General features: G+C 49.1%; 1 protein-coding gene across 2 annotated transcripts; it reads right to left on the bottom strand.

Annotated features, from left to right (window-relative positions):
- Positions 1-5,154: 5,154 nt before the first annotated feature.
- On the bottom strand, positions 5,155-25,807 carry SLC17A9 (solute carrier family 17 member 9). Of its 2 annotated transcripts, XM_075020773.1 has the most exons (13): positions 25,373-25,807; positions 17,120-17,317; positions 15,370-15,509; positions 14,599-14,698; positions 13,846-13,976; positions 12,919-13,015; positions 11,864-11,960; positions 9,659-9,746; positions 9,307-9,341; positions 8,625-8,740; positions 8,288-8,343; positions 7,905-7,934; positions 5,155-7,800 (listed from the first exon to the last, which is right to left on the bottom strand). In XM_075020773.1, exons 1-13 carry the CDS (start codon positions 25,480-25,482, stop codon positions 7,637-7,639), a joined length of 1,362 nt encoding a protein of 453 aa, XP_074876874.1. In that variant the 5' UTR covers positions 25,483-25,807; the 3' UTR covers positions 5,155-7,636. The 2 variants fall into 2 exon arrangements, with proteins under 2 accessions (XP_074876874.1, XP_074876882.1); XM_075020781.1 differs by lacking the exon at positions 17,120-17,317.
- Between the last annotated feature and the right edge of the window lie 181 nt (positions 25,808-25,988).

Raw genomic sequence — 25,988 nt, 5'->3', positions numbered from 1 at the left:
GCATTTGTGCCAGTGCCGTGAACTTCTGTTGTCTGTCTTTTGCCAGGCAGAGATGCTCCTGCTTGCCTGCAAAAGAAAAAAATGTTTTGGGATATGTTGGGAGAAGTATTGGCTGAGATCGGAGATGCCCTTCCCTGGAAATTAATCCACCAAACACAGATGAATCTCCTGGAATAATCCTCTCTAATGCACGTTCAGGAAATCAATTCAGTGCTTTATTCTTTAATCCAGAAATCTCCAAGGAGGAGGAGGAGGGAGAGGATGAACAGACCCCATCAGAAGAGGATAAAAATTGGCACTGCATTTAAGGAAAAGAGAGAAAACAGTGCCTTTACTGAGAGCGGTGACATGTTCTCACCAGCCCAGTGGTGAAGATTCACCTACAAACACCAAAGCCCTGAGCAATGCCAAAATATGCCGTTTCTTACTCATGCTCTAGTTTTTGGCTCCGCATTAAACCTGCCAGAAAAGGGTAGGTGCTAATGCAAAACCCCTCTCGGTTTCCAGTGATCTGGGACACTCCTGGAGGCAGATGCCTTATTTGAGCTGTCAGACTTAGCCCCCTCCCAATCCGAACAGCAAAACCAACCAGTAATACCCCAAATTGCATTACCTTGGTGTTACATTTGCAAGTCAGATTTTCACATGTCTACTCGGTGTGTTTTAACTGCGACAGTGCATGCAGATACAACCCACACAGGCAGATCTCAGCCAGGCTAACTACCATGGCAAATTTGGCATATAATTGCATGTGTATTAGCATATCTGGTTTTGAAGCAACAGTGAATGTGGTTCAGTTTCCATCCTGAACAGCTTTATCCATATCCTTTAAACCTGTGGGTAATACATCTTAATGACGCTCTTTCAGGCATGGTTTCTATCCTAAACCCTTTAAAATACAGCTGGTTCCAGGCATGTTTATCTTTTACCTCTCCCAAACAGTTCCCATTTTTCAACCCTAAGCTATTATGAAAGATTTCCAAAACCTGCCAGGAAGAGTTTGTCCATCTCAAGGCTCTGTCTCTGTTTCTGGATTTCAGCAATTTTATCCTAATTCCAATCAAAATTACACAGTGCATTTCTGAAAATATTGAAATTATTTGAGGGTACTGAGACATCTTGGCATCTGACAGAGCTCAAAGGGTGAAGAGCTGCATCCAGAGTCTGGCAACATAAAGGCTAAAGCTTTTCACTTAGCTCGCCATAGAGCCATAAGTCAGGAAAAAAGTCTGATTTGGAGGTCAATCAAAATTTCCCCATAGTTTTTAATCCTGAAAAATGCATCATTTAACTAAGAAATCAGTTCATTTTAAATTTTGTGCTCCCAGCTGACTCCAGGCACAAAATCCCCAGAAAACAGGTACCCCTTTGAAGAGGTTTGTCATGGTCCCTGGATCCAAACCTTTTTGTCCAGGTGCAGAACAGCCCGTCTGCCACCGGCCTTGGCTTTCCTGGAAGGACAGCCCAGGGCTGTGCAAACATTTCTCAGGTCACCCACTTTGTTGCAGTGCGTGTCCTACTTAGAGATTTCTGTAAAATGAAATTGCAGGGACGGAGGTTTTACGCTGAGCTCTCGCTGGTCCAGGTGGTTCCTGCGGTGGGAACTGCAGCCTCCAGCCCTTTTCAAAGCACAATTGTACCTGAGATTGGCTGAAATAAAATGAAATAAACCAGATCAAGATAAATTACTCATCTGAAGACCTCCTTTCTGATATCTGATTATACTCCTGCTGATAATACTATTTGTTTAGGGGGTTTATTTTGCTAAATAACCAGTAAATAATCAGGGTCTGGGGTGCAGAAGAAGAGGGCACATCCTCCCTCCCGTAAGCCTGGGGGCATGTGGGGACCTTGTCTGCTCCCCCAAACCTGCTAAATGGGCTTGTGGAGTGGGGCTGGGAGGAGGCTGGACCACGGGATGGAGGAGCCGGAGGGAGGATGCTGGAGGAGACAGAGCGGAGCTGCATGCACTGAGGAGCAGGTTGGCTGCAGCAGCAAAACCACAAGGTTTTACAAGGAAGGCGACCGCGGCCAGGAAACTTGTGACACCGGGTTTACAGGCACGAGCCATCGCTTGTCTCGTTTGGGGCAAAATAAGAGCGAAAACGTAGCAAGGCATCTGTGACCAGCCAAGGTTCACACCAGCTCCGGGTATCTGAAGGGCCAAGGATGAGTCTCATGAAAGCATCCACCTCCCTTGTAACTCACGCAGGTACACAGGAGAGATTGTAAATGAGTGGGGTTGTATGAGACTCGGTAGGAGAGGGGGGAAAAAAAACCAACATGAAAGGAATTTAGCAGCTGCAACGAGCCTAAATGGTTGCACAGGAAAATCCCCTGTCAACCACAAACAGTTTGCCTTTAATGAGAATGCAGGACATGCGCGAGTAGGTTGCTAATTCTTTGTGTAAAATCCTACCGATAATTGCTACACATGTACCTTTCCATTGTCTCCCATGGAAGTGAGATTTTTTTTTTTTTTTCCTTTGGAGCTGAAATTAAAAACAATTTATTAGAGAATAATTAATGCCAAAGTGCCAGGAGATCGCGCCCAGCGCTGTGTTTGGAAGAACAAGAGCAAGTCACCAGTAAATTGGTAGTTGTACAGAGCAGGGGAAAGCAATTTGGGAAGGAATTCAAGGGATCAGCCAAAGCTTTTCTGGCAGCTACTTCCTTAGTCAAATCATTAATTTTTGTTAATCCTTTGCAAAAATCTGGTGAATTGAGAACAAAATTTTACAAGTATTTCAGTCCTGCTTTAGAAGGCCAAATCCTATTACTGGATAATGGGACTTTAGCCTCCCAGGAGCAGAGACCCTTTGGAAGATGTGGGTTTATATGGGGGTTTCTTCTCTTTTCATTATTGGATTAAAACCTACCCCACTCTTAATCCTGCACGGGGAACTGTGTAAGCAGGGAGCTATACCAGTCTGGAAACCAACTGGAGCATAAAACTCCAGTTACCGTTCCTGCGGCTGACGGTCACGCTGTGCTTTCGGGTTATTCCTGTAACTCTTTGCTGATGGAGCTCGGCTGCCCTGGCTCATGCCGTGTCCCCATCACTGCTGCGGGGCCGTCGGATGGGACCCCCAAAAACTGCATCCCAGGAGCACCACCGGTATTTTGGAGGTGTTTTGGTAGAGGGGAAAAGCTTTTTTTTTTAAAGCCAGGTTGTATCTGTAGGAACTAAGACTGTTTTTCAGGCCACCTGCCCTGAGGACAGTTACAAACAAAAGCAGGAAAATTATTTTGAAGAAAAAAAACAAAAAAGGGAAGAAAAAAGGGGAGAGCGCTTAAAGGTGCCGGCGGGAGCTTGATGCCCTGGACTGCAACTCCCTGCCATTGCCCCCCCGCCACCCCCATTTTTAATTACAAGCAGTCAAACTGTAAAGACCTTAATGGACATCTTAATTATTGCATTAAAGTTTGAAATGGAAAATTCCTTATTACGTGCCATGCAGTAGGTCACAGCTGCAATAAACGGTGATATTTTGCTTGTTACGGTGCTGGGTGCCCTTTGCAGAATGGTGGTGTCTTTGGGGCATGTCCCAGCCCTGGGGAGCTGGCAGGTGGATGTTAGATCAGGTCTCTGCTGTGAGAGCATCTGCTTGTGTTTTCAAGGCAAAAGTATCAGCGAGAAGTGCTCTTTGCTATTTCTTTTCTCCTCCAAATAGTGCTATTTTTCTCCTGTGTTTTGCTTTCCATCTGCTAGAATGTGTTTATTGATTTAGTGTTATGCAAACTGCAATAAAACAGGATCCTTCCAATGCTCTAGAGCCAACTATTGAATATGCCCCAAACAATTTAAATACAAACCGACCCATCAATCCCACCCCACAGCAGCAATACAATATACCTGTGATTAATCAGCCTTTAAGCCCAGTCCCAGATTCCCAGTCCCTTTTGCGCCGTCCCCATGTCCCTGCTGGCTCAGGGCAGGCTGGAAAACTGGGATCCAGCCTGACAGGCAGGGTAGCCCTGGGACCCAGACAATTTAAGGAATGTGGCAGAGCTCGTTCTTTTCTCTCAGGCTTTACACAGATGCAGGATGCCATGAAGAACAGGGCAGGGTTTTAGGTGGGTCTGTGGCTTCTTAGAGCTTTACAGGTCAAAGTAGCTCAATTGTGTATGTCAGAGGTTGTCTATACCTTTATAGGAGGAGTAAAAGGACAGGAAAAGTTGAGGATAACTTGCATTCTGATAAATTTTCATACCACAAAGTTTCACGCTGGTTTTTTTCTGAGCAAATTGAGGAGAAAATTAGGGGACTCTACAGTCCTTAAAGATATTTTCTTGATTACATGACCCTACAGATGAGGTTTTAAAGTCTCTTTAGTGGCTATTTCCCCTCTTAAAACGTCTTCCCAAACTTTTGCTCCCCCCTTCCCCTTACTAGCTGTACAATTGCCAAATGAAGAGGGAAAGCGAATGCTGGCACAGCAGGTCCTGGGACTCCCCAGCGCGGGCTCTGGCGGTGAGAACCACCAGCCAGGGCTGCTCCTTGGTGGGGCCAGGCTCTGCTGGCTGCCCAGCTGTGCCAGCTGTGCCAGCTGTGCCAGCCAAACCAGCCACAGCATCTATGCCAGCTGTGCCAGCTGTGCCAGCTGTGCCAGGGCCAGGCTGAGCAGCTCTCGGCCGGCCAGGAGCTGCCACATCCCAAATCTTACAGCTCCCTCTGTTGGCATCTCTTCGAACCTCTCAGCGAGGATGCAAAAACGTTGGCAATGTCTTTTTTTTTTTTAAAAGCAGTCTCCAGGTGGAAGGTGGTCTGGCTGCGGGGGTGTATCCCACCTAACCGAAGACTTGCTTCATTTGTGTTTTTACTCGAAGAACCGCTTCTGGAGCATGTCTCCTGGTGCTGTACTGACCACAGCTCTGCTGAAGACAGCTTTTCGGTCATTTTTTCCAAAAGAAGTGGGAAGAAGATGGAGCTGGATGCACTCTGAGGGCTGACGTACCAGTAGACACAAGGTTGCTGTGAAAATCTGCCAGCCCAGATATTCTCCCAGCACAGCCTCCCCATCGTCTCCCACCAGCCCTAAGGAGTTAATCACATTAAATACAGATGAGCTCTGTCTGTCCCTTACTGATCACACAAATTAGCACCTCTGCATTCAACGGAAAATCAGACAGTGTGCAAATGATTCGCTGCCTTTATTTTTTTTTAGGTCCTTCCGTAACAAAAACTCTCAGACAGCAAGCTTTGGCAAGGTTGCTTAAACATATAACAGTACAGCTATGTAAAATGGTTTCAATACTTCGCCAAAGAGGTACGAACATAATGAAACCTAAGCCTCAAGTGTATTTCAAATATTTAACTTATTAACCAGTTTACAGAGACAGATAATCTGGACAGCCCACCAAAGTGTTAACTGGATTTACAAAGAAGGCACAGCCAGCAACATTGACTTTCCTTTGAAATTCTTAGTTCCAAATTTCCCAGCTTGCAGAGCCAGGGGGTGGCCAAGCCGCCTGGTTCAAATGCAAGTGATTCAAACTCATCAACATTTCCACGTGAAATGGTGCATGCAGCAAAGAGAACCAGAATTCACTCCTTGTGCTCCTGACCCGCAACACCGAACACCCAGGGAAGACGTCAAAAAACCCAAAACAAAACCCACCTTTTTTTTTCTTATGTCGCTATAGAAAAGGCCGTGCAAACAATCTGCTCAGACTGGACGAGGGACAAGGCTGGCAGAGATGTCTGCACAGCCTCAGGCCTCTTTGGCAAGCCTGGTTTGCATTCGCTCTGTGTGCCCTCCCCATTTTACCACCCGATTTTGAGAAGCTTCCCGGCAGTGCTCGTGTGTCCTGGCTCTGCAGCACCCCAGATACAGGGCTGTACCTATGGTAGCAACCAGCCTTTTAGAGAAAAAAAACACAGAAGGAGAAAAAAATACTTTCTTATCTCTCTGGCCCCCAATCAGGCCACACTGATCGTATATTCTCTTGCGAAGACGTCGGGCAGTTGCATCTTTATCTCTTAATATCCCCCCAAAATACCTCAGCTTAGGTTGGTGGCACCCATTAGTGACTCTGCAATTAAAAGGCTGTCAGTATTTTCACTATAAACCCAGCTGTTCAGAAACATGTTATGGCTCCAACATATATCTTCCAAGAAGAAATTCGGCTAAAACAAAAGGAGAAGCAGGGGATAATTATTTTTTTTAAGGACGATGAATCTGAACCTACAGCTTTCCTGCACAGCGAGGTCCTTGGGAAATCTGCTCCCAAGTCTCAAGTGAAGTTTTCTGGTAAGCATGAGAGAAATCAAAGAGATCCTTTCAGCCTGCAAGCAAGGGGTGGGAGGAAAAGCAATGACTCGCTTTAATATGAAATGTCACATTTAAAATAGATCCTACAAAATCGGAAACTGTAGGCTGGTAAATCCTTCCCTTCCAGAAATACTGTGGGGTTTGGTGGGAGTACCACTCAAAATAAGCACGCAGAATCAGGCCTCAAGTACATAAAATATAGAATTTGGTACTTAAATTTAAAAATATTTATAAATAACTTAAGACATTCAGGCTCAGAGGCGTGTACAGCCGAGCATTTCCCTCTGACACGGGGAACCACAGGGATCCACATCCAGTACTATGGATCCCCAATCCAATGGAGAAATTTGCTTTATGCTTCATGTACAAACAAAACGTGCCCGTTGCAGGCTCTTTGGAAAGTCTCCCGCACCCCTTCGAGAGCACGCGGAGGACACATCTGATCAAGCAGAAAGCATTTGGGAGTACAGATCCATAGCACAGAACCCGACCTGTTCTTCCTATACATTCACAGCATATGGCAAAACAGCTCCCGGGGGGATTCCTTGGCCGCCCCTCCGCCGCGAGGTCAGCCCAGCTATGCCTGACCACGGGCGATGGCAGCTTCGCTCTCACGTCGGAGGTGGTCTGCCGTGGCTCAGGGCTGGAATAAAACGACTCAAAAAGGAAGGAGCCCTCGAGCAAAGGTGGGCTCAGCTGGTTTGAGCGGTCTGCTCTGCAGCGTTCCCGGCTCAGCTCGAGCGCGGGGAAGGCAGTCTTGATGCAACCTCCTGCCCCTGGGTCCACAGTAGTCATCCAGCCAGAAGATTTCCCCTGAAGGGAAGCCTTGACTTCATCTCACAACCCCTTCTCCTGTACACCTGGCTCGTACCTGTCGAGCAGATTGCAAAATGAAGGCACGCGAGGGAGGGTTAAGGTCAGAGGTACGTTTGTTTGGGTTATTCCTTTCATGTCGTTCAGAGGACACGTGTTGAGTGGCAGCCCAAGAGCCGGGCACCCTCCGGGGCAGAGCATGCAAGCCGCAGCAGCCTTCGGAGACAAGCCGGCTAAGCTGCTTTGGCCACATGGATACTTGTCCACCGGACACGGATTGGGGCAAACTGGTCTCGTGGGCCGTATCCTCACTGGAGTTGTTGAGCTGGACGGCTCTGCTGGCCATCAGCTATGCCCTGAGCAAAAAATGAACGCTAAATTTCTTCTCTCCCATGGGTTTCACCCAGACCCATTATATACTTGGTCTCAGTATATTTTTTTCCTGTTAAACACCTAAAAAAAAAAAAAAAATGTTCTTTGGCACTTGTGCGACAATGACACACAGACGTGACGCTCTCCTGTCCTTCGGCTGCTTGCTGGACTCCTCTCTAGAGGTCCACGTATGCAGAGTCTGTGTCCACCCTCTGGGCCTCTCCAAACACGAGGAACGCACAGAGGCCAATGCTGTTAACGGCAGCCACCAGATTGAAAACAGAAATCCAGGAGCCAGTCGTTTCAATCAGGTAACCAGCCAAGTACACGCAGATGACACCTGGGGCAGGAAAGAAGAGAAAGAAATGCAAAGAAATGCGGGATCCTGCCCGCCTGCGAGGAGAGGATTCCCAGGAAAGGATGAGCTGCAGGAGGATACCTTACCTAGGAGGGCTCCACCTGTATTCCCAACACCTGTAAAGAAAAGCAAGAAATTATATATTCAAAACCCGCAGACATGAGCGGCTCCTGCCGGGCTCCCGCCTGACCCCCAGCTCAGCAAAACCCCTTGCTCATGGCTGGGACAACCCACACTCATCCTCATCCCCAGCCCGCGGTGCGGGTAAGCATTTGGCAAATTGAAAGGCGTGTTGGTGCAGTTACCTGCCTCCAGCAATGGCACATATATCACAGAAGGACACTGAGGTTGCACATACGGAGTAGATATTGCACAGAAATACTCCTGCTCAGACTTTAATGCTGATGACCGTGTCCCCTCCCGTACACACCACTTTCCAGCGTAACAAAAACCCCACCAGAATCCTTACCAAACAGTAAGCCGGCACACGAGGGGGCCAGATCCTGTACGTTTACTGAAATGCCACTAGTGAGAAACAGAGAGGGGAAAATGGCAGTTTTAACGGAGCGCGATTGCTTTTTCATCATTTACACAGAGTTTAGTTTGCCAAACGAAAGGAAGGACTCCTAGACAATAAATGGCACTGGCAGGAGAAAGGAGGAAAGAGGCTGAGAGTGAAGCAGCACAGGAGAATACCAGGAGGAAAAGGATTCAACTCCAAGCGGCAGCCTCCTCCGAGACCCCAGAATGCCACGCACGGGGTAAGAGCTAAGGGCCACAGCCACTGTTGTTATCACTCTCGTTACCTGTGGTTAAAGGTCTGAAGTCCAACAGAGGCAGAGGCAAACACTATTGCTTTGCAAAAACTGGAGGTCTGGCCCAGGCACAAAGCAAAAACGCTCGAGACGCCGGAGCCAATGACCTGGAAGAAAGGGAAAATTAAATAGCACAGCACATTTTCTTTGAGGAAGAAAGCAACTCCTTTCATGGACAAACTGTTCCCTTTTACGATGGCAAGGGCTTGTGTGCACCAGGTGCTTCTCAAGCCTTTTTTTTCCCGGTGTCCTGCCTTTCTGTGTCAGAGGTCTGTCCGGAGGGATGTGGTGCTGCGGAGCAGAGGATACGCTGTGCTCTCACCCAGCACTTCTATTTCTGTTCATCCTTGTATTGCTATTTCCTCAGTATCTAAGGGGTCATTTAGAAAGACAGTGTATGCTTGGCCTTTGCCTGTGAAAGAAAACCTCTCCGGAGCACTCACGAATCTCTGTGCTCAGTGTTACCGTTGGTCCACGCTCTGTTCCTCCGTCAGGGCTTTCCTCTGGATTTCATTTCCCATACGCACTGACCACCAATCGATCTGCAAAGCTAGAAAACCTTTCCTCTTTCTGCCTATAATCATGAACCCAGGTCCCCAAGAGGTCTAATCTGCCATGTAAGCAGAGGTCAGAGGTAACTCAGGTGTCTCTCCCGTGGCTTCAGCTCTCTTACCTGCATGAACTTACGAATGGTGATGGTTTTGTACCCTGGAAGAGAAAGGGAGAGTTGCAGTTAAGCACAGCTCACCAGGTTCCCTTGTTCTCCAGCCAGGAGAGCACATGGTAAGAGGATTTCAGATGGCCAGATTTCATCTCTACGTGGATATTGCGACTGAGATCAAACTGACATCCAAACACCTGGATGGGATTTGGACCCTGGAGTGTTTATTCTGCTTTAATATCAGAACCTCAGGTTGTCTATTTGCTGGGTCTTCTCCCTACCAACAAACCCACCTCCTCCCACCCAGGTCCTCCTTCCCCATCACATAAAATAAGAGCTGAGGAAAAGCCAAAAGAGCTCTTACCCTGGTTGATTAAATGATCAGACAGAAATCCACTGAACAAGCTTGTAGGAATTGCAACCAGCCAGGGGACTACATTAAACACCCAACCCTGAAAGGGAGCAAAAATCAAGAGAGGTTTGCTGTCAGAGCTGAGTTTGTTTGCAAATATTTTATTTGATAGTCTGTGATAGCTGCAGAAAGCAAAAAAAAAAATGAAGTGATCAGGACTTCTTGCAGGATCTCTACCCCCTGTGCCCAGCAAGCTCCCAGCTACACCCTGCATCGCTCCAAAGTCTGTAAGGTGGCAGGCACATCACGGGGCTGTAGCATTCGTAGGTTTGTTGTCTTTCCTTCTGCCCCGGTGACCCTGCGTCCAGGGGAGAGGCAGAAAGCTCTGTCTGCTCTGGGAAAGAGGGATTAAACGTGGCAAAGTTTACTGTTCAGCAAGGTGATGTGGCAGAGAGCCACAGAGCCCTGGAAAGCAAGCTGTAGATTTTACTCTGCCCTGTGGGTCATCAGTAAAGCTGCCGGCAAAATTTCCGACATCAGCTTCAACCTCATTAGCAGCGTTACTGTGAAGCTGAGGGAACATAGCTGGATTTTCTAATGCGAGGATTAGGTAACATTATGGGTAGCAACATACTTCGGCCTATTTTCAATTAAGCGAGCTTGCTACAGTTGTAATCACAGATGATTACTGGTCATCTGGATTACAGCTGCTCAGAGGCGTTTTGGTGCCCAGATCCCACGAGGAGCTGAAATCCAGTGTGGGTTGGGCTGGGCTTCATCTCAGCTGGTTGAACCTACTGATCCATCCATCCGTCGTCCCCCGCATCTCCCCCTTTGCTCTGAGCCCGTCACCCCGTGGAGGCATCCCTCCCTTCCTCGCCTGGCTTCAGGATGCGTGGGAGGGCCAAATAATCTTGGTTTTGAATAACGCTGTTTCAGCTGCTCCTGGAAATTGTACCAGGGTCCATCTTTCAGTGGCTTTGAAACTCTGGGTCTTGGTCGCTTTTGGAAATGTTACCCCCGAGGGCTTGTGGGGTGATCCCTCTGGTGTCTGTTAACACCAGCTGGGCTTGCTCAGCAAGTCAATCCCAACACACCGAAACACCTTTGTCCATCCCTACAGCCCATTGCCCTGAGCAGCGTCAGCCAAAACCCTCCATCACCTCCATCCATCCATCCATCCATCCATCCATCCATCCATCCAGGTGGGCTGCAGGCAGCTGGTGAAGGCAGCTCACCTGCAGAAAGGGACTTTGACCAGTAGGTGCCACAGGTTTCCCACATTAAGGATTATTGTCCGTCCTTTAAAATCAAGCATCGTCAAGCCCCCTTTTATTGAGATGTATAAAGTGATTATCAGATGCAGGAACGCTATATAGAGCATCTTACGTAAGGACACCGTGATATAATGCTTAACAGATGGTAAATTACTGCTGCACAAGCACATTACTCGAGGTGCACAGATCTTGTCACAACAATATGTTTGCTGGTTTAATACATGATTTTAATATAAATATCGAGTATGCCATAAAGCGCCTTACACATGCCATATGAAAAGGCATTTGTAAGCAGCTCTGGAAATTATAAAAACCTAACAGAGCCATCGTGGAAAAGATTGTCTGAGTTTCTGAGAACAAGATCAAAATACCAGCTCTCAGCCCAGATGAGTATTGCCTAGGTTTCTGAAAAATGGGAACACCATTTGTACTGAGGAGAGGGTAGATTTGACAGTATTTTTGAAGTACACGTCGTTAACGGTAATTATCGTTTTCGCTGGCAGGTCTGAGCTAGACAATGTCAGTACAGTTAAAAACCCGGTGAAAACCCAGGAATGAATGGTGGTCATTTGCAACAGCATAATGTCACGAGCTCTGTGCCGTTTGAAAACCATCCTTTCCTCAGAAGAAAAGCAGTCTGAAAACCAAATATAACCCCCTCTTCCCTGCCTGGAAGGTTCCCCAGCTCTACCTCACTTCAGCATCCCTAAACAAGCAACTAGAAACCAGCCTCTGCCTACCTGGAGGGAAGATGCTTTCATCTCCAAATATCTGTGCAGGGGGGTAGTGGCCCCTAACCCCACTCCTCTTGCCTCCCAGCCTGCTCTCACCAAATCCCTCTGCCATCATCATCCTCCCTAACCAACCCGTTCCGGCAGGTACCCAGCACAACCTCGTTTGCGCGGGGACCGGCAGTTCCTGTGTCTCAGAGCCAACTTACCTTTGACTCGGGGAAAGTTTCCTTAAAGAACGTCGGCAGCCAGGAGAGGAGAGTGAAAAACGTGCTGGCCGTAGAAAGCTGAGCGATGATGACAGCCCTGAAAATACACAGCGGAGAGGAAATAATCAGGAGTGACATGTCACACGGGGTGGGAAACGGGCACTCGAGCAACCCGGTATTTCAGTTCCTGGTCTATAAATAAATCCCTCACAGTGCTACAATTCCTGAGATTTTTTTCACAGATAACTACTCCTTTTTGGCTCGCCACCTTGCAGCACCGCTCGTTCCTTCGCTGCCCTCACCGCACAGCGCCCAGGCGGGTGCCTGACGTCAGCCCCTGGGTTCAGGTGAGGTTAATTGCGGCGGTAATTGTGCGAGTGCATTTCCCACCAGTCCCTTCGAGCGCTGCGAGAGCTGTCCCGCTCCAAGAGGTGTTGTTTAGGGTTTTCTAGGGATTTGTTATCAGCAGATGCTCCCGGGTTATTCAAGGCAGGAATGGGTTTGCTGCCCCGCAGCCCCATCGCCCTCCTCCTCATCTTTAAACGGCACTTGGGAACGTGCTTGGATGAGCTTCAGTACCAAATGCAGCATCCTATGGCTGTTCCTATGGCTATTAAAATGTCCTATGGCTATTAAAATATCCTATGGCTATTAAAAAGATGTTTTGCCAGCAAAGAGAACACAGCCTGTGCCACCCAGTGCCTCTGAGCAGCACTTCTTAGGAGCCCTTTACAAGCAGCATTTCTAACAAGCCCGGTGGAGAACATCACTCCGGAGGAGCACACAGCTCATCCAGGGAACAGCCTGTGAAGGAGAAAGTTTTGCCAGTAACACTCAAGCCTGACATTCCTCCGGACAGAACATAAACTGCCATTAGTCAAGCTTACCTTTTTAGTTCTTTATACAGAAGGGATTAGAAAACCTGGTAATATTTTCCAATAAATAAGTGGGCAAACACACAGGCAGAAGAAATAAGCACAGAGAGGACAAGAAGCCCTTGGAAGCAGGGTGCTCTCCCAGCCCTGCCAGTGCTCGAGGCCACCGCAGCTGCCTACCATATCGGCGCCTTCTTAAACAGCTGCTTCCAGGGAACTTTGGTCTGCTTGGATATCGAGAGGCTTCTCATTAAATAGTCTATGGGGATGATGAGTTCTGCAGGGAAGAAAACATACAAAGGACAGCTTTGATCAGTAATTTTCTGTGCAGCTGGAGGGAGCCCTGGGAGCCCACTATACAACCACCTTTAATCTCCTTCTAACCCTTGTTTTTTGGCTGCACCTCCATTGAACGCTCATGAAAACACCTTGTTCTGTTGACCAAAATTTTTCCACTGCATCCACACACTTCCCCATCCAGCCACCTTCCCCCATCTGTTATATCTCTTGTTATATTTAAACAAAAAACTCTTGGGCAAAGACCAGGTTTGGATTTTGCGTAGCACCAGGCACACGCCTGCCTCCTGATGAGCTGGGCTTCTACATGCCACGCTCGCACTAATAATGCTGTAGCCAGGTCTAATGGTTTCCCCATGTGTGGAATTACTCCCAGACAGTTATTTGGGAAGAGATATTCCGGATTAACTGGTTTTTAAAAGCTCTATGTGTAGATGTTCTTAGTTTGTAATAAGTATCTTGCCCTGCTTTAGCTTAATCCACTTTGAAGATCATGCTCTGTTTGGTGTTTTCACTGGTGCTTAAGAGTACTGAGGAGTCAGATCAGGCTCTCGACAGCAATATAATCCAGCGTGGGACTTGAAATAGGAAATCAGCAATGCAAGAGCTCAAAACCTTGTTTCTGGGTTTAGCATCTTGGGTGAGACACAGCGTGTGTTAGGGAAGGCATCTGAACAAAAGGTCTTTGTGTAAAATCAGGCACAGTCTTAGAAACACAGAGGATTTGTAGAAAATAGCGGAGAGGCACCACTCGGGTCCCGCAGCCTCAGGAGTGCTGGCAGCCCGAGGGATGCAGGCGGCTGGACTTACCTTTCTCATTCAGGAGGTACTTGCAGGTGCAGTAAACCCAGAGCAAAGTGAGCAAACCGGAGAAATAGAAAACGCTCTCCCAGCCGTACCAGTCCAGGAGAAGAGATCCTGCACCGCCGATCACCAGCGTCCTGCAAGGGAAACCCCACTCGGATTTACAGGTCTGGCTAAGAGCGTTTGGGCTGCATGCATCAACGGGAGATGCTCCGTGGGGAGGATGCTGCGTGTCACTAAATGCGCTTAAAAAAGTCATTGGTAGAGAAACCACTAAGGGAAGTATCTCAGGGAATGTATAGACCAGCAAAAGAAATGAATACACTGGGAAACTAAGTGATTAAACACAGTAATATTTCTATTTGGCTTTTAAGCAACCCTTCCATTTAGAAAGGAAATTCTCGTGGAGATTAGCAGAGACGGGGAAGTTATATTATCCCCATCTATCAGAGAGGACAGGTGACCAGTCTCGGGCTGACCCCTGCTCTTCCTGCTGGAGCAGGCTGTTTCCCATCGTAATTAAAAGTTGCAAACACTCTTCGAAGTCTGGCTTAAAAAGAAAGAAAAAAAAATACATAAATCCTTGACGTGCACGACAGCAACTGCCTGAGGCTTCCTCAGCTGCAGCCGGTATCCTCAAGGACCCAGGAATCCACACGTACTTTGGGCTGCGAGTTTTGCCTCCAACTATTTAATGGCATTTCATCACGTATGATGTCCGGAGACTGTCACTCACTGCTCAAAGCCTTTTGAACTTACCCACACTGCGAGCCGGTCCCCACGGTGCTGTAGGTGAAGGCTCGCTCATTCTCCCGGACCTTCTGGGACAGCAGGCTGGCCAGGGATGGGAAATACACCCCTGTGAGCAAGGCAGGGATCAGTCAGGCTCCTGTGCCCTCGTGAGCAAATCAAAAGCAAATTTAAAAGATCCAGCAGGAGTTAAAACACCGAGACAAAGCAACAAAACCTTTGGTGAATTCCAAACAGGGATATAAAAGAAAATAAGTGACTCCATCGCCATGAAAGCTTTGTTTCTGCCTTCTCCGTAATCCCCTGTTTCACCATCACCGCTGCGACCGTAAATCCATCAGTGCCAATGCACTTATCCCAGTGGCTCAACAGTGTTGCAGCTCAGCAAGAGGGAAGGAAAATCATCCCAAATTATGCAAAAGTTTTGGCAAGGACTAATTTTCCCCAAGTCCTTTGAAGGAGTTTTAAAATGTGGAAAATCAAACAGGAACAGTGATGATTTCAGAAGGCAGCAGCCCTTGTCTGACAGAGAGATTTCTACAGGGGAATGATTTGTCAGCGACTTTCTCTAGAAATGTCACTTCTTTTTTTTTTCCCCCCGTGGAAGTGCTGGATGCGGAGGCAGTTTTGAGGCAGAGGATTGCTCGAACGCGCAAGAGAAGGGCTCACGCACTGCAAACCGCATGACTTGCATCTGAATTTACCGCACACGAGCCCCCCCTGCAAGGAAGCCCCTGGGCGGACAGACACACAGACACGTGCTCAGGACAGGGGTCTCACCTTGCAGCAACCCCATGAGGAACCTGGAGGAGGTCATAAAAACGAGATGGGCAGAAGTGATGTGGGTGAGCAGCGGGGTGAGGACCGTGAGGAACCCCCAGGCTGATGCGGAGAGGAGGAGGACTTTCTCACCTCCTATTCTGGAAGACAGAAAACACGTTATCAAAAACAAGGGGTGGGCGAAAGGGCAAAGTCCCCCAGTCAAGACTCAAGTGCTTTTCCCAGTTGAGCCTGTTTTTAAGAGCAACCTTTCAGTCAAACCTGTTCTCGGAGGTTTTCTAAACCTTACAAAAGCCTTTAGCCCTCTGGGGAGCAGCTCTGACCTCCTCCCGTCCCACCTCCTGCTCCCTGGGAGCTGGCAGCAAGCAGCTGGCCACCAGTATTGCTCTCACCGGGACACCGGGCATCAGTGCTGCCCATCCAACTCCAGCACCACCGGCCCCAGAGACACCGTCGTGCTGATGCACTCAAGCCTCTGACGGAGGGGAAGCCCAAGCTGCTGTCACCCTTCTGCTTTTCTTAACCAGGCGCTGTGTTTCCTCTTCCATCTGCTCTTTTGCATCAGCTCTGCCTGCTAACATTTGTTTTTTTGCAGGCGTTTGCTTGCAAACTATTAAGGAACATAATTAAATAGCACAGTGCGCTGCATGGATAATGTTCTCCTTCCAGGCATGTGTTCCTCACAAAAGATTTCCTAGGAAAGCCCTCCTCGCTAAGAATAGGGTGGCTGGGGAAAGGAACTTGAGCAGGTAATTACTCAGATCTTTCCTTACAGCTACCTGGGGAAGTTGTTTTTTAATTGATATGATAAAATGGAGACACTTGGTTTTCCCAAACATGATGGAAACCGTGATGGGGGCTTGCTTGTGAAGAGATTGTGTGAGAATATAGGGTGGAAAAACTGGAGGTGCTGAACTGAAAATGAATATCGACTATGCAGATCAAATAGAAAAAAGCTGTGTTTCTTGCAAAAAGGAAATATTTTCTTCTTGTGGTTAGTGATTGCAGCTAGAAACCCTTCCAAATGGCTGTCTGGCACTGCTGGGATTAAGCTGTTTGTTAATGAACAAATAACACTCCCAGTGAGCAGCAGCTATGAACTATGCATAAGCATCAGCATTTATCACTTTTCTAAAATAAAGTTTGCTTTACACCCACTATTCCTTTCATCAGCTTAACATGTAAGCTTGTGGGTTTGCTTTTTTTATTCCAGTTACTGAACCAGCGCTAAAAACAACCTCCATCAGAAAAATTATGCTGGTATAAAAGTGCTCTTCACTGTTTCCAGGTAAAAAACGCCTATGTTGGTCTAAGCATCCACGACTGTAGGTCCCTCCTGGCAGCTGCTCTGCAGGAACTGTCGGGGCAGTAATGATCGTGTAGACACTCCCTGTGTTTGCCGGGGATTTTGCCTGTGCAAAGTCCTTCTGTGCATACTGCCCAATAAGCCCAGCAGCAATTTCAAGACCCGGGAATCTAATCGGGCAGTCAAAACTACACGTGTCCTTTCTGAATCAGAGCTATAGACCCCGAGTGAGGCTGATGGAGAGACCCTAACTGCTTTCAGAGCAACCTGCAGTGCCCCATAAAACTTCTCCCCATGGACACGCTTCCCTCTCCCACCCTCTCTCCCTCCCAGGGTGAAACGTGGCACAGCCACTGTCGAGACTGGAACCGAGAGATCAAAACCAAGCTAAGCGCCATGAAAAAAGCCCGAGCAGAGGAAAAACGTAAGAATAATTGCCAGTACTGATCACTGATATGTCCTCCGATAATCTGTGTCAAGCAGTAGCCCCAGAAGAAGCTGCTGAGCACTATGCCCGACTGCTTCTTGTCCCAGTCGAAGCGGGTGCTGAGGGCGACGGCGCAGATGGGCACGGTGACACGGGCGCAGTACAGCAGGCACGTCCCCAGCAGCAACATCACCTTCCAGACGCGGGACTCGGGCCTGCAAGGATGGAGAAGAAGATGGGGAAAGGGCAGATGGAACGGTCTGCCTGGTAGATCCGTGCACGGCGAGGACTTTGCTTGCAAGCTGAGTCTGCCTCGATACAATAAAGCTCGGCATAATCCCCCCTGTGGCACCGTGCTTCTGACACAGAGCGTATCGCATCTGGTGACTTTTATGAACGATGCTAACTTTCATCCCGAACGCCGTTTGACCCCAGCAGCAAAATAACGTCTGTCCATAGGCTGCAAGGTGGGACAGGCTGCTCGGGCATCGCTGACTGTGGATGGAGGGAAAGGTGGGGGGAAACCTGGGTTGTTTGCTTTTTTCCCCAAATAAAAGCTTTAGAAACTGTTCTCTTTAAAAGATAAGGATAACAAAGGAAAGGTCAGTGCACGAGGTTGGAAGCATTTGCATGAGACACACCGTCTTGGTAGCAAACATTTGTTATTTGGCATTCCTACCTGTTCCCCAAGGGAGGTGGCTTGTGTGTTAGCCTTCCTAAATAGAAGGGAGGTGAAGGAATTCTTTAGTGAGAGACAAGACTGGGCTGAATAGCCCAGAGAGAGGAGTAAGATAATCCAGCTTGTTTAAGATACTATTAGTAATAATACATTAACAGAACATATTTTTTGGTACATGAGTACTCAGCCCGAAGAAAAGCGCTCCTGCAGAAGATACAGGCTGGAAATCGATAGGAAGGCAATTTTCTCTGCTCCAAGTCAGCAATGTGCTTCTGGAGCAGAGACCCACATTTTGCTGCAAACTTCAGGCCCCAGGTGTAGGTAAACTCCTCCGCCTTCCCGCAGCCCCGCTAACATCAGTCCGGGTCCCCCTTTGCCTGTGACTTACGGAGCTAAAAGCTTAGTAAGAACACCCACTATTTGTGTTATTTGTATTTGGTTATTTTTATGCCCAGAGGCCAGAGCACAAAGCACTGAGCAAACAGACTCTCTCTGCTCCAGAGATGACCGGGGAATTCACTGTACCAGGGCACTGACCTCCGTGCTTTCCACCCTACTAAACATACCCTCCTTCTGCGTGGGAAACAACCTGGGTCACTTTTTGTATTGAAATAAGCATTTATTTCTCTGTACTGGAATTATGATAAATGTAGGTTAATCCCACACAGCACAAACCCATTTATAAATGTGTCAAATGGCCCGTCACAGACGGAGGCAAAGGAACAATGAAAAGTAAAACACGCGGGGCAGCCGTGCCCGCTGGAGGTGCATTTATTGCAGTTTCCCAACAAGGCAGATAAGCAGCTCAGTGCCAGCCTCTGGCAGGAGGAACTGGAAGTGTTTCAGCTGGTGCTTTGAAGGTTGGAACCATCTTTACTGTGCACACGTACAAAATAACACAGGAACTAGAAAACCTCACGTATCTTTGCTGGAGGAATAAGTAACCAAGGGTTGACCTGCCTCAGCCATTTGCACTGGTTGATAAATGCCCTCAGAGCCCCTCCTGCTCTTACACCAAGAGGAAGATATGCAGCAATCCTATCTTAATTTGCTGCAAAACCAAAGGTGATCTGTTTTTTTAATCACCTGCCCCAGCCAGCTCCGACAGCAGCCACTCCACCGCCTTCAGCTCCCTACAGCAAAGCACAGCAACACCAAAAGCTCTCGGACCCCACGTGTCCGGATCAGACCAACCCCAGCGGGACGATACGGGCAGGGATTTGGGGTACGAATTCCCCCCAGGAGGCAGAGGGCAGGTGGGGGGTAACCGTCGATGGAAAATGTTACGGAGAGCCCTCAAAAGGGTGTCTCAAGACAATCCGAAATCAGATGCTTGCAGGATTAAGCGACCGACCCGAGCCTGCCTAACCAGTGCTCCTGCAACCGCAGAAATGGGCTGTTGCCAGTCCGGGGCTGTAATCTCTCCTGTTATCTACAGCGGCACGGCGCTGATTAATTTGAGCTATTGAACCTGCAACAATTGAGGTGATGAAGTAAAATGCAGCAGCCTACGATGTGCGTAGGTATTTCCTATTATTTAGCCACCGAGATAGTTTTCTAAATTGTGCTTTTCCCCCTGAAGCGAAGGGAGACATTTATGAGCTTTCTCACTGTCTGGAGCCGGGCTGAGCTCTGCCTCTTCTCCCAGCGGTTATTCCGATGAGCACAGCAGCATTTTAATGGGATATTAGATCAACGGTTCTTCCTTCGCCTTGCAAGGTGTAAGACGGAGAGAAAAAGACCTGTGCAGCTCAACTGGTCTTTACTCCACTTCCCTTTATAACATTGCCAAGGTCTGTTCCCTCCAGCGAGCGTTTGCAACTAGGAAAAGCAAAACCCACGCGCAGCAATGCCGGTGTCCGAGGAAGGTGCGGGCAGGGGGAGCAGAGTTTGGTGCTAACGGATCGAACCCCAAAAAGCAACGAGCAGGCTGCAGAGCAGCTCTGGCATCAGGGCAGAGGGGCAGGAGGGGATGCTGCGAGCTCCCAGCCTTTTTTCTCGCCCCGATGAGGCAGGCAGAGTCACCCGAGGGGCTGGGGGCACGCAAGGGGATTTGGGGGTGGTGGGGAAGAGGTAGCCAGGCCAGCGGTGCTGGGTCATCCAGGCGATAAGTCCGACCTGGCTGACAGCAGGGCACAAAGGGTCACGTTGCTCCCTGCAAAAAAGCAAGACACCGTTCAAAGCACAGCTGAGGGACGGGATGGCCAAGCAGAGATGTTCTCCCGACAAGCCTCTTCCCCAGCTGATGTTTTGACAAAGCTTCAGTGAATATTTTTTTTCTTGACTTTTATTCTTTTTCAAAAGCACTAAATAAGTCCCTGGGTATATGACACCATCTCAATGCTCTTTTTGATTACTACTCCATTCTAGGCATTCATATTCTTTTCCTGTATGCTTAAATGCATCAGTAGAGACTTATGCTCAAAACAAGTGGGTAGTATAAAGACAGCTTCAGACTACCACTTGCTCCGTAGGTAGCATATCCAGCTAGGAAAATCCACTGAAATAATGAGAGTGTCAAATGTAATCACTAGCTGCCCACACCCACCTGGAAGCATGGCAAGAATTATTTCTCTGCAAGGACAATCATGTGCTTGCATCAGAGGAAAGAGCTTTGTAAATGCATTTTCTCCTAATTATAGTTATCACAGAGGCTGCCGATGAGTCAATGTTCTGCTCAGTGCAAAACAACAACAGCAAAGGTTACAGGAGAAACCTCGACTAGTACAAAGGGGACAAACTAAAACTCTCTTTCAAAAACTAAGGAATAATGACAAATCAAACAATAGTTTTTGTAGGTAACACCAGCCAACTGAGAAGCGGAGCTTTACCAGTGTTAACAAATTAAATCTAATGGCTTCCCTGATGAGGGAGGTAGAGATAATCTGTGCTGGAAATAACCAAACTGAGTCGGAATAAAGCACATCTAAACCTAAGGAAGTCACAGCCGTTGGTGCCATCCGTGCGACCATGCCCATCTCACCGGCCGGAGCTTGTCTGGAGCCACCTAATTGACTTAATTGGGTGCCACGTGACGGTGGCAGCTCCTCGCTGCCCAGCCTGTGCTCTCCTGACCTGTCATGCCTTTCTGCTCAGAAGAAACAGGCACTGCAGGTGCACCCCCTTTTGCATGTCACCGAGACCCTCCTTACAGAGCAAAGCAGCCATGCAGCTAGAAAACGCTTCCTATTTCATAAACCTCCAACCACCACCCAGACAGACCATAATTAGCTCGAGCCCTAACGACTCTTCCTGGGTTGCTTTTTGCACGGCAGCAGCCCTATATCTGAGCAGCCCTGCCTGATGTCCCTCGGTTCTCCTCCTCCAAACGCAGCCCCGGGCGCTGGGTGGTCACAGCTTTGCTTCCAGGCCTCCAGGGATTCCCCTGGGACCCAGCTCCCACCAACCGAACGGGTCCCCTGCCTACGGCACGGTGGTTAAGATTGATTTTCAAGGATGCCTGCGAGCCCCAAAGGGGCACAAACCAAGCCGAGCCATCCCGCGGTGGAAGGAGAGCCAGCAGCATAGGGTATCTTTATTTGCAGTGTGTTTTCCTGCTGGAGGAATTTCTCCGGTAGATGCCACAGAGCAAATATTTATTCAACTTTATTTCTCTTGACTTGCCTCCCTCCTTTCCCCCAGTCTGCAGGTCTGTCTGTTTGCAGACACTGCGGGTCACTGTTAAAATGGACTTGCTGCAGTTCAGGCTATCAATTAGATTACAGTTTAGTACCCCCTTCAAGGCACGAGTCTGGACCATCGGGTATTTTCAGGTGGTAAGAGAGCTGTGTTAGACAGCAGGACCACGAACAGTCTGTCCCAGCAACAGCTCTTGGCCAGAAGCCACCTCTGAGGTTTGTGGGTGTTTTCCATAACTGGAATTGGAAGTGGGAGAAGAACCGGGAGCTGCGGCTCCTGATCCGCATCGGAGCTGCACCACGGCCAAGGTGGGCGCAGGTATCGGTGACGGGGCATCCCGCCCACCCCCAGGGCATCTCTGCCTCAGTTCTCTTCTGTAAAAAGAGACTAAAACCAGCTCAGTGGGAGAGACACGGAGGGTACATCACCCGGAGCCACCTCCAGTGCCCCCAGCCCGCTCACTTGTCACCCGCACGAAGCAACCTGGGGACGTTTCCCTCCTCGTCACCCATTCCCAGCCCCACGGGGGCATCCCCCTTCGAAAACCTCTTCTCCAGCTTCCCTGCCTATGGCTTTAATTTACAGTAATCTCCAACTCAACCACGGCCTGACTGACGTGGCGCAAACACAGCGGTCGCGCAGACGCTCCTGTGCAAGGAGATAATACCCAGGTAGTTATTTTTAACCCGGTTTGACAGCCCGCTCGCTTCTCTCTCTTTGTTTTTCTCAACAACAATTTCTCCTTCCCTTGAAAATCTAACATGCTTGTCAAGAGAGAGGTTTTGGTGGTTTTTTTTTCCCGCCCCTCCTCGAGTTGATTTTGTCATGCTGCAGACCAGCTCCAAGCTCATGATTTGTCGCTGTCAAAAGTAGCTTTGGGGTTTAGAGAAGGGTTGTGGGTGTTTTTTTATTTTTTCAAATCCACCAGCTAACAGCCAGCGAGAGCGGCACAGAGGACACAGGGCTTTTTTTCCTGGGAAAGCTGCTGGTTTCCTGTCAGCCTCCTGTACACAAACTCCCTCCGCAGAGCCGCAGATGGCAACAAAGTGGTGTTCAGCAAGCGCGGCTCTGGGTTTATTCCCTCTCTTCATTTCTTGCTTTCGGCAAAAGCGAAGATGAAATTAGATTTCAGCAGCTCGTATGAGCTGGAAATAGTTGTTAAGGCCAGGTGGAGGCAGTGGGAAAATGTAATAATGAAGCACACGCGTGCTTTGCACGCTGATCTAAGGGCGTACATGGATCAGCCAGGAATGAAACGCTTCAGCCAGGAATGAAACGCGTGTCTTGCTTACGTTTTCCACGTGAAATAAGTTCTCAGCAAGGCATGATTAAAACCAGGGTGAGGAACTTGTTCAATAACAAAAATCCCCAACCACCGAAACAAAATATGCAACTAACGCTGCGACACTGTGTTGATAAAAGATCAGGGCACAGAACTCAGAAAAAAAAACCCGTAACCGTTGGCTCCGGGCAAAGAGCACAGTCAGGCGACTGGAGACCAGCTTGTGGCTGGTGGTACAACTCCTTTTATCTCTGGAGCTTAAAGAAACTGCTGTAATAACCCCTTGTCTTCAGATGTAGCCAGAGGCTGGGAGATGCAGAGTGGTTTCAGGAGTCATTTGCTTCCCAGAACACACTGCCTTTTCCATCTTGTATTTCTCTCCAGGAAGCACCATCCAAAATGTGATCCTCATGTCTACGGCTGAATCTGCCCGTGGCTTTGTGTGCAACCTTCAGCAATAGATTTCTCTTCTCAGCGCTTCGGTCTTCCCCCAGCTAAACCAGAGATGGATGCTAGAACACACCTACTGCCTGAAGAGTCCTGCTTTGGCATGTTCAGATCTCCATTAAAAAGTGCCATCTAATTGTCCAGGTGTGCTACGTAAACTCAAGCCCCAGACAGAAATCCCCGAGCGTTGCTCTTGGAAGAGGAAGAGGAGATGTGTGATAATGGAGCCATTGGAAACCTGCAGAAAAGTTTGGGAAAGGCAGCAGGAGAGGCAGGATAAAACGTAGGGCAAGAACAGTGGAAGAGGAAGGAAAAGCCAGCTGAAAAAAGGGAGGACAAAAAAAGAAGCAGCATGAACAAAGATGGAAAAATAAACCTGCCAAGATAACTGTTTATCTCTCCTTGCACTGACGGTGCAGACAGATCCTGGAAGGCTGCCTGGCGTGTCTTTTGTTGGAGCATGAAAGGAGAACCCATGTCACTTCCCCCACTTGATAAAACCTTGCCTCCATGGCAATAACTCATTACTTGGAAACGTCAAGAGCTATTTATTTGCATATGCTGTTCGAAAAGTGTCCACCAAATGGATTCGAAACCATCCAACGAGATATTTTATACAACTCGACCAACCTGCTGGCCTGATCCGGCGGATCGCTCCCCCTTTCTGCTCCCCCCTTCCCATTCCCACCCTCCGCCTGCCCTGTTTACGTTAGACCATAAAGCCTCCATAAAGCCTCCCCAAACAAGGGCTGCGCCCGTGCGTGTCTACACCAGACAACAGGGAGGTGATCTCTGCTTGTGGGAATTGCTGCGATACAGATAACGATCTGATTGGAGTTATGGTTAGCCTGCCGCTTTTTTGCATTAACCGGATTCTCTCAATTACTAGCGGCACTTAAGGTGGTCAGAGCTGCTTTCAAAATACGTATGTCTCGATAAATAAATCACTTCTTTTGTTTTGGAAAGTGTTATCGATGGTTTGCGTTTTTCAAAAGAGATTTGGGAAACTGGAGGGTTTGCTCTGGCCCAAAGTATTAATTTTTTTTCTAGAGGATAAACATCTAAATGGAAACTGTTTAATGAAAATTTGGCCTGAGGATCTTCCTCTCCCACCACTCCCATTTCACACAGCCTCACTGAAAAGTTAGAAAGGGGGAGACAGAGAGAAGGGATTTTCCTAACTGCTTTTGGGGGAAAAGAATCTTAACATTTTAAGCCACCCTCGTGCCAAAGGTCTGCTTTTGAGACCTACCCCCTTACTCCCGAGATGAGCGTGGGTTTGATTAGACTGCCAGGTCCCTGACTGCAGGAAAAGTCTCCCTCGGGACGGCAGTTTAAAGCCGGCTCTCCTACCCGGCCCGAGCTCCTCTTCGTGGCAGCGTTAAACCGAACCAAATTTCAACGCAACGCGGTGAAGTCTCCCGGTTTGGAAAAGCTTCCGACCGTCCCTTCCAGCTGCCCCATGGCACTTCTCCATCACCATCTCACCCCGCCTCAGACGGGAGAAGCGGCGGATCCTGAGGTCGGGGTGCTGGGTGACTTTCCCAGGGTGGCAGGGGGGAGCAGAGCTGCCCCGAACATCCCAGCTCCGTCCTGGGTCCGTGGTTTTTGCTCCAAACACAAGAGCACCCCGCGTTTCCTTACGTCCCTCCTGTTAAAAGTGGTCAGTTTGGGCTTAATAATATCTTTAAGTATTTTAATTAGTTCACTTGAGGAACAGTTCGTGCCGTCTAGCTGCCGCCCGGTTACTATTCCAGACTTTATCTTAATTAATTACTACCGCCAGTACAAACATCCCTGCAAGGAACACGTCGATAAGAACCTCACCGTGATTTCAACGGCGTGTTTAAATACCTGACGACAGGCCAGAAATAAGCTCGATACACTTTCCCCCCCCCCCCCCCCCTTAGTATTTCACAGGAATTCCCTATCTTCCCCCTTTTCCTCTCCCATCCCTGCCGGGGTGACACAGCGGCGACTGCCCGGGCCGGTGGGTTCCCCCCCCCCGGGGAGAGGAGACCCCGGGACCGGCGGGGGGAGCACCCAGCACCTCCCCAAACCGCCTCAGGCTCCCCGACCCCCCCCCTCCCGTATCTTTTCCAGGAGCAGCATCACGACGTGGAGGAGTTTGGGGGGGGGGGGGGGAATATCTGCGGCTGAGCTTGCCCCAGCCTGCTGGGGTAAGAGGGGGGGGGGTGTCCCGGCGAGGTTTTCCAGCCTTACCTGGACCAGTACGGGTCCCCCCCGCCGTCCTTCCTCATCCCGTCGTGCTGCCCCGCCCGGGCCCCGTGCTCGGCGCTGCACACCGGCACATTCTGGCCCCCCCCGGCCATACGGGCGGCCGCCTTCCGCCTCCTCCCGGCTTCACATCGCGGCGGCCGCCGGTTCTCCTCCCCCCTTCGCCGAGCCACGGCCACGTGTCAGCGCCTTCCACCACCCCCCCCCCCGCGCCGTTCCGGGAAGTCCCGCCGCCCGCAAAGCGGCCGGGGGCGGGCGGGATCCTGCTCCCCCCCAAAAAAACCTCTCCTCGGTCCTAGGGCAGCCTCGAACCCGCGGACCCCCGACCACGGCTGGGGCTCGTTTTCTCCGGCCGTCACCCACCACTTTGGGGGGGTTTCTCTCTTTTTCTGGGTTTTTTTTTATTATTTTTTTCCTCTTCCTCCGGTAAATACTCACACCTCCCGTGGGTAAAACCGAGAGGGGTTAACAGCGGGGGCTAAACAGGGTCTGTCCTCTCCCCCAATACCTGGGAAGCGCAAGACAGCCCCCTGCCCCACCAGCTTTCCGGCAGAAAAGTCTCTGCCTCTGCTTTTTAAGGATTAGAACTGAATACGATATT

This window comes from Buteo buteo, chromosome 2 (assembly GCF_964188355.1).
Source record: "Buteo buteo chromosome 2, bButBut1.hap1.1, whole genome shotgun sequence".
Classification (NCBI taxonomy): domain Eukaryota; kingdom Metazoa; phylum Chordata; class Aves; order Accipitriformes; family Accipitridae; genus Buteo; species Buteo buteo.
This window is presented reverse-complemented; position numbering and strand designations above follow the sequence as displayed.

Coding starts and splice junctions, on each gene's coding strand:
- SLC17A9 (XM_075020773.1), bottom strand. CDS start 25,482: ATGGCCGGGGGGGGCCAGAATGTGCCGGTGTGCAGCGCCGAGCACGGG. Junction 9,747..11,863: donor AAACTTTCCCCGAGTCAAAG/GTAAGTTGGCTC, acceptor GCTCCCTTTCAG/GGTTGGGTGTTTAATGTAGT. Junction 8,741..9,306: donor CCATTCGTAAGTTCATGCAG/GTAAGAGAGCTG, acceptor CCTTTCTTCCAG/GTCATTGGCTCCGGCGTCTC.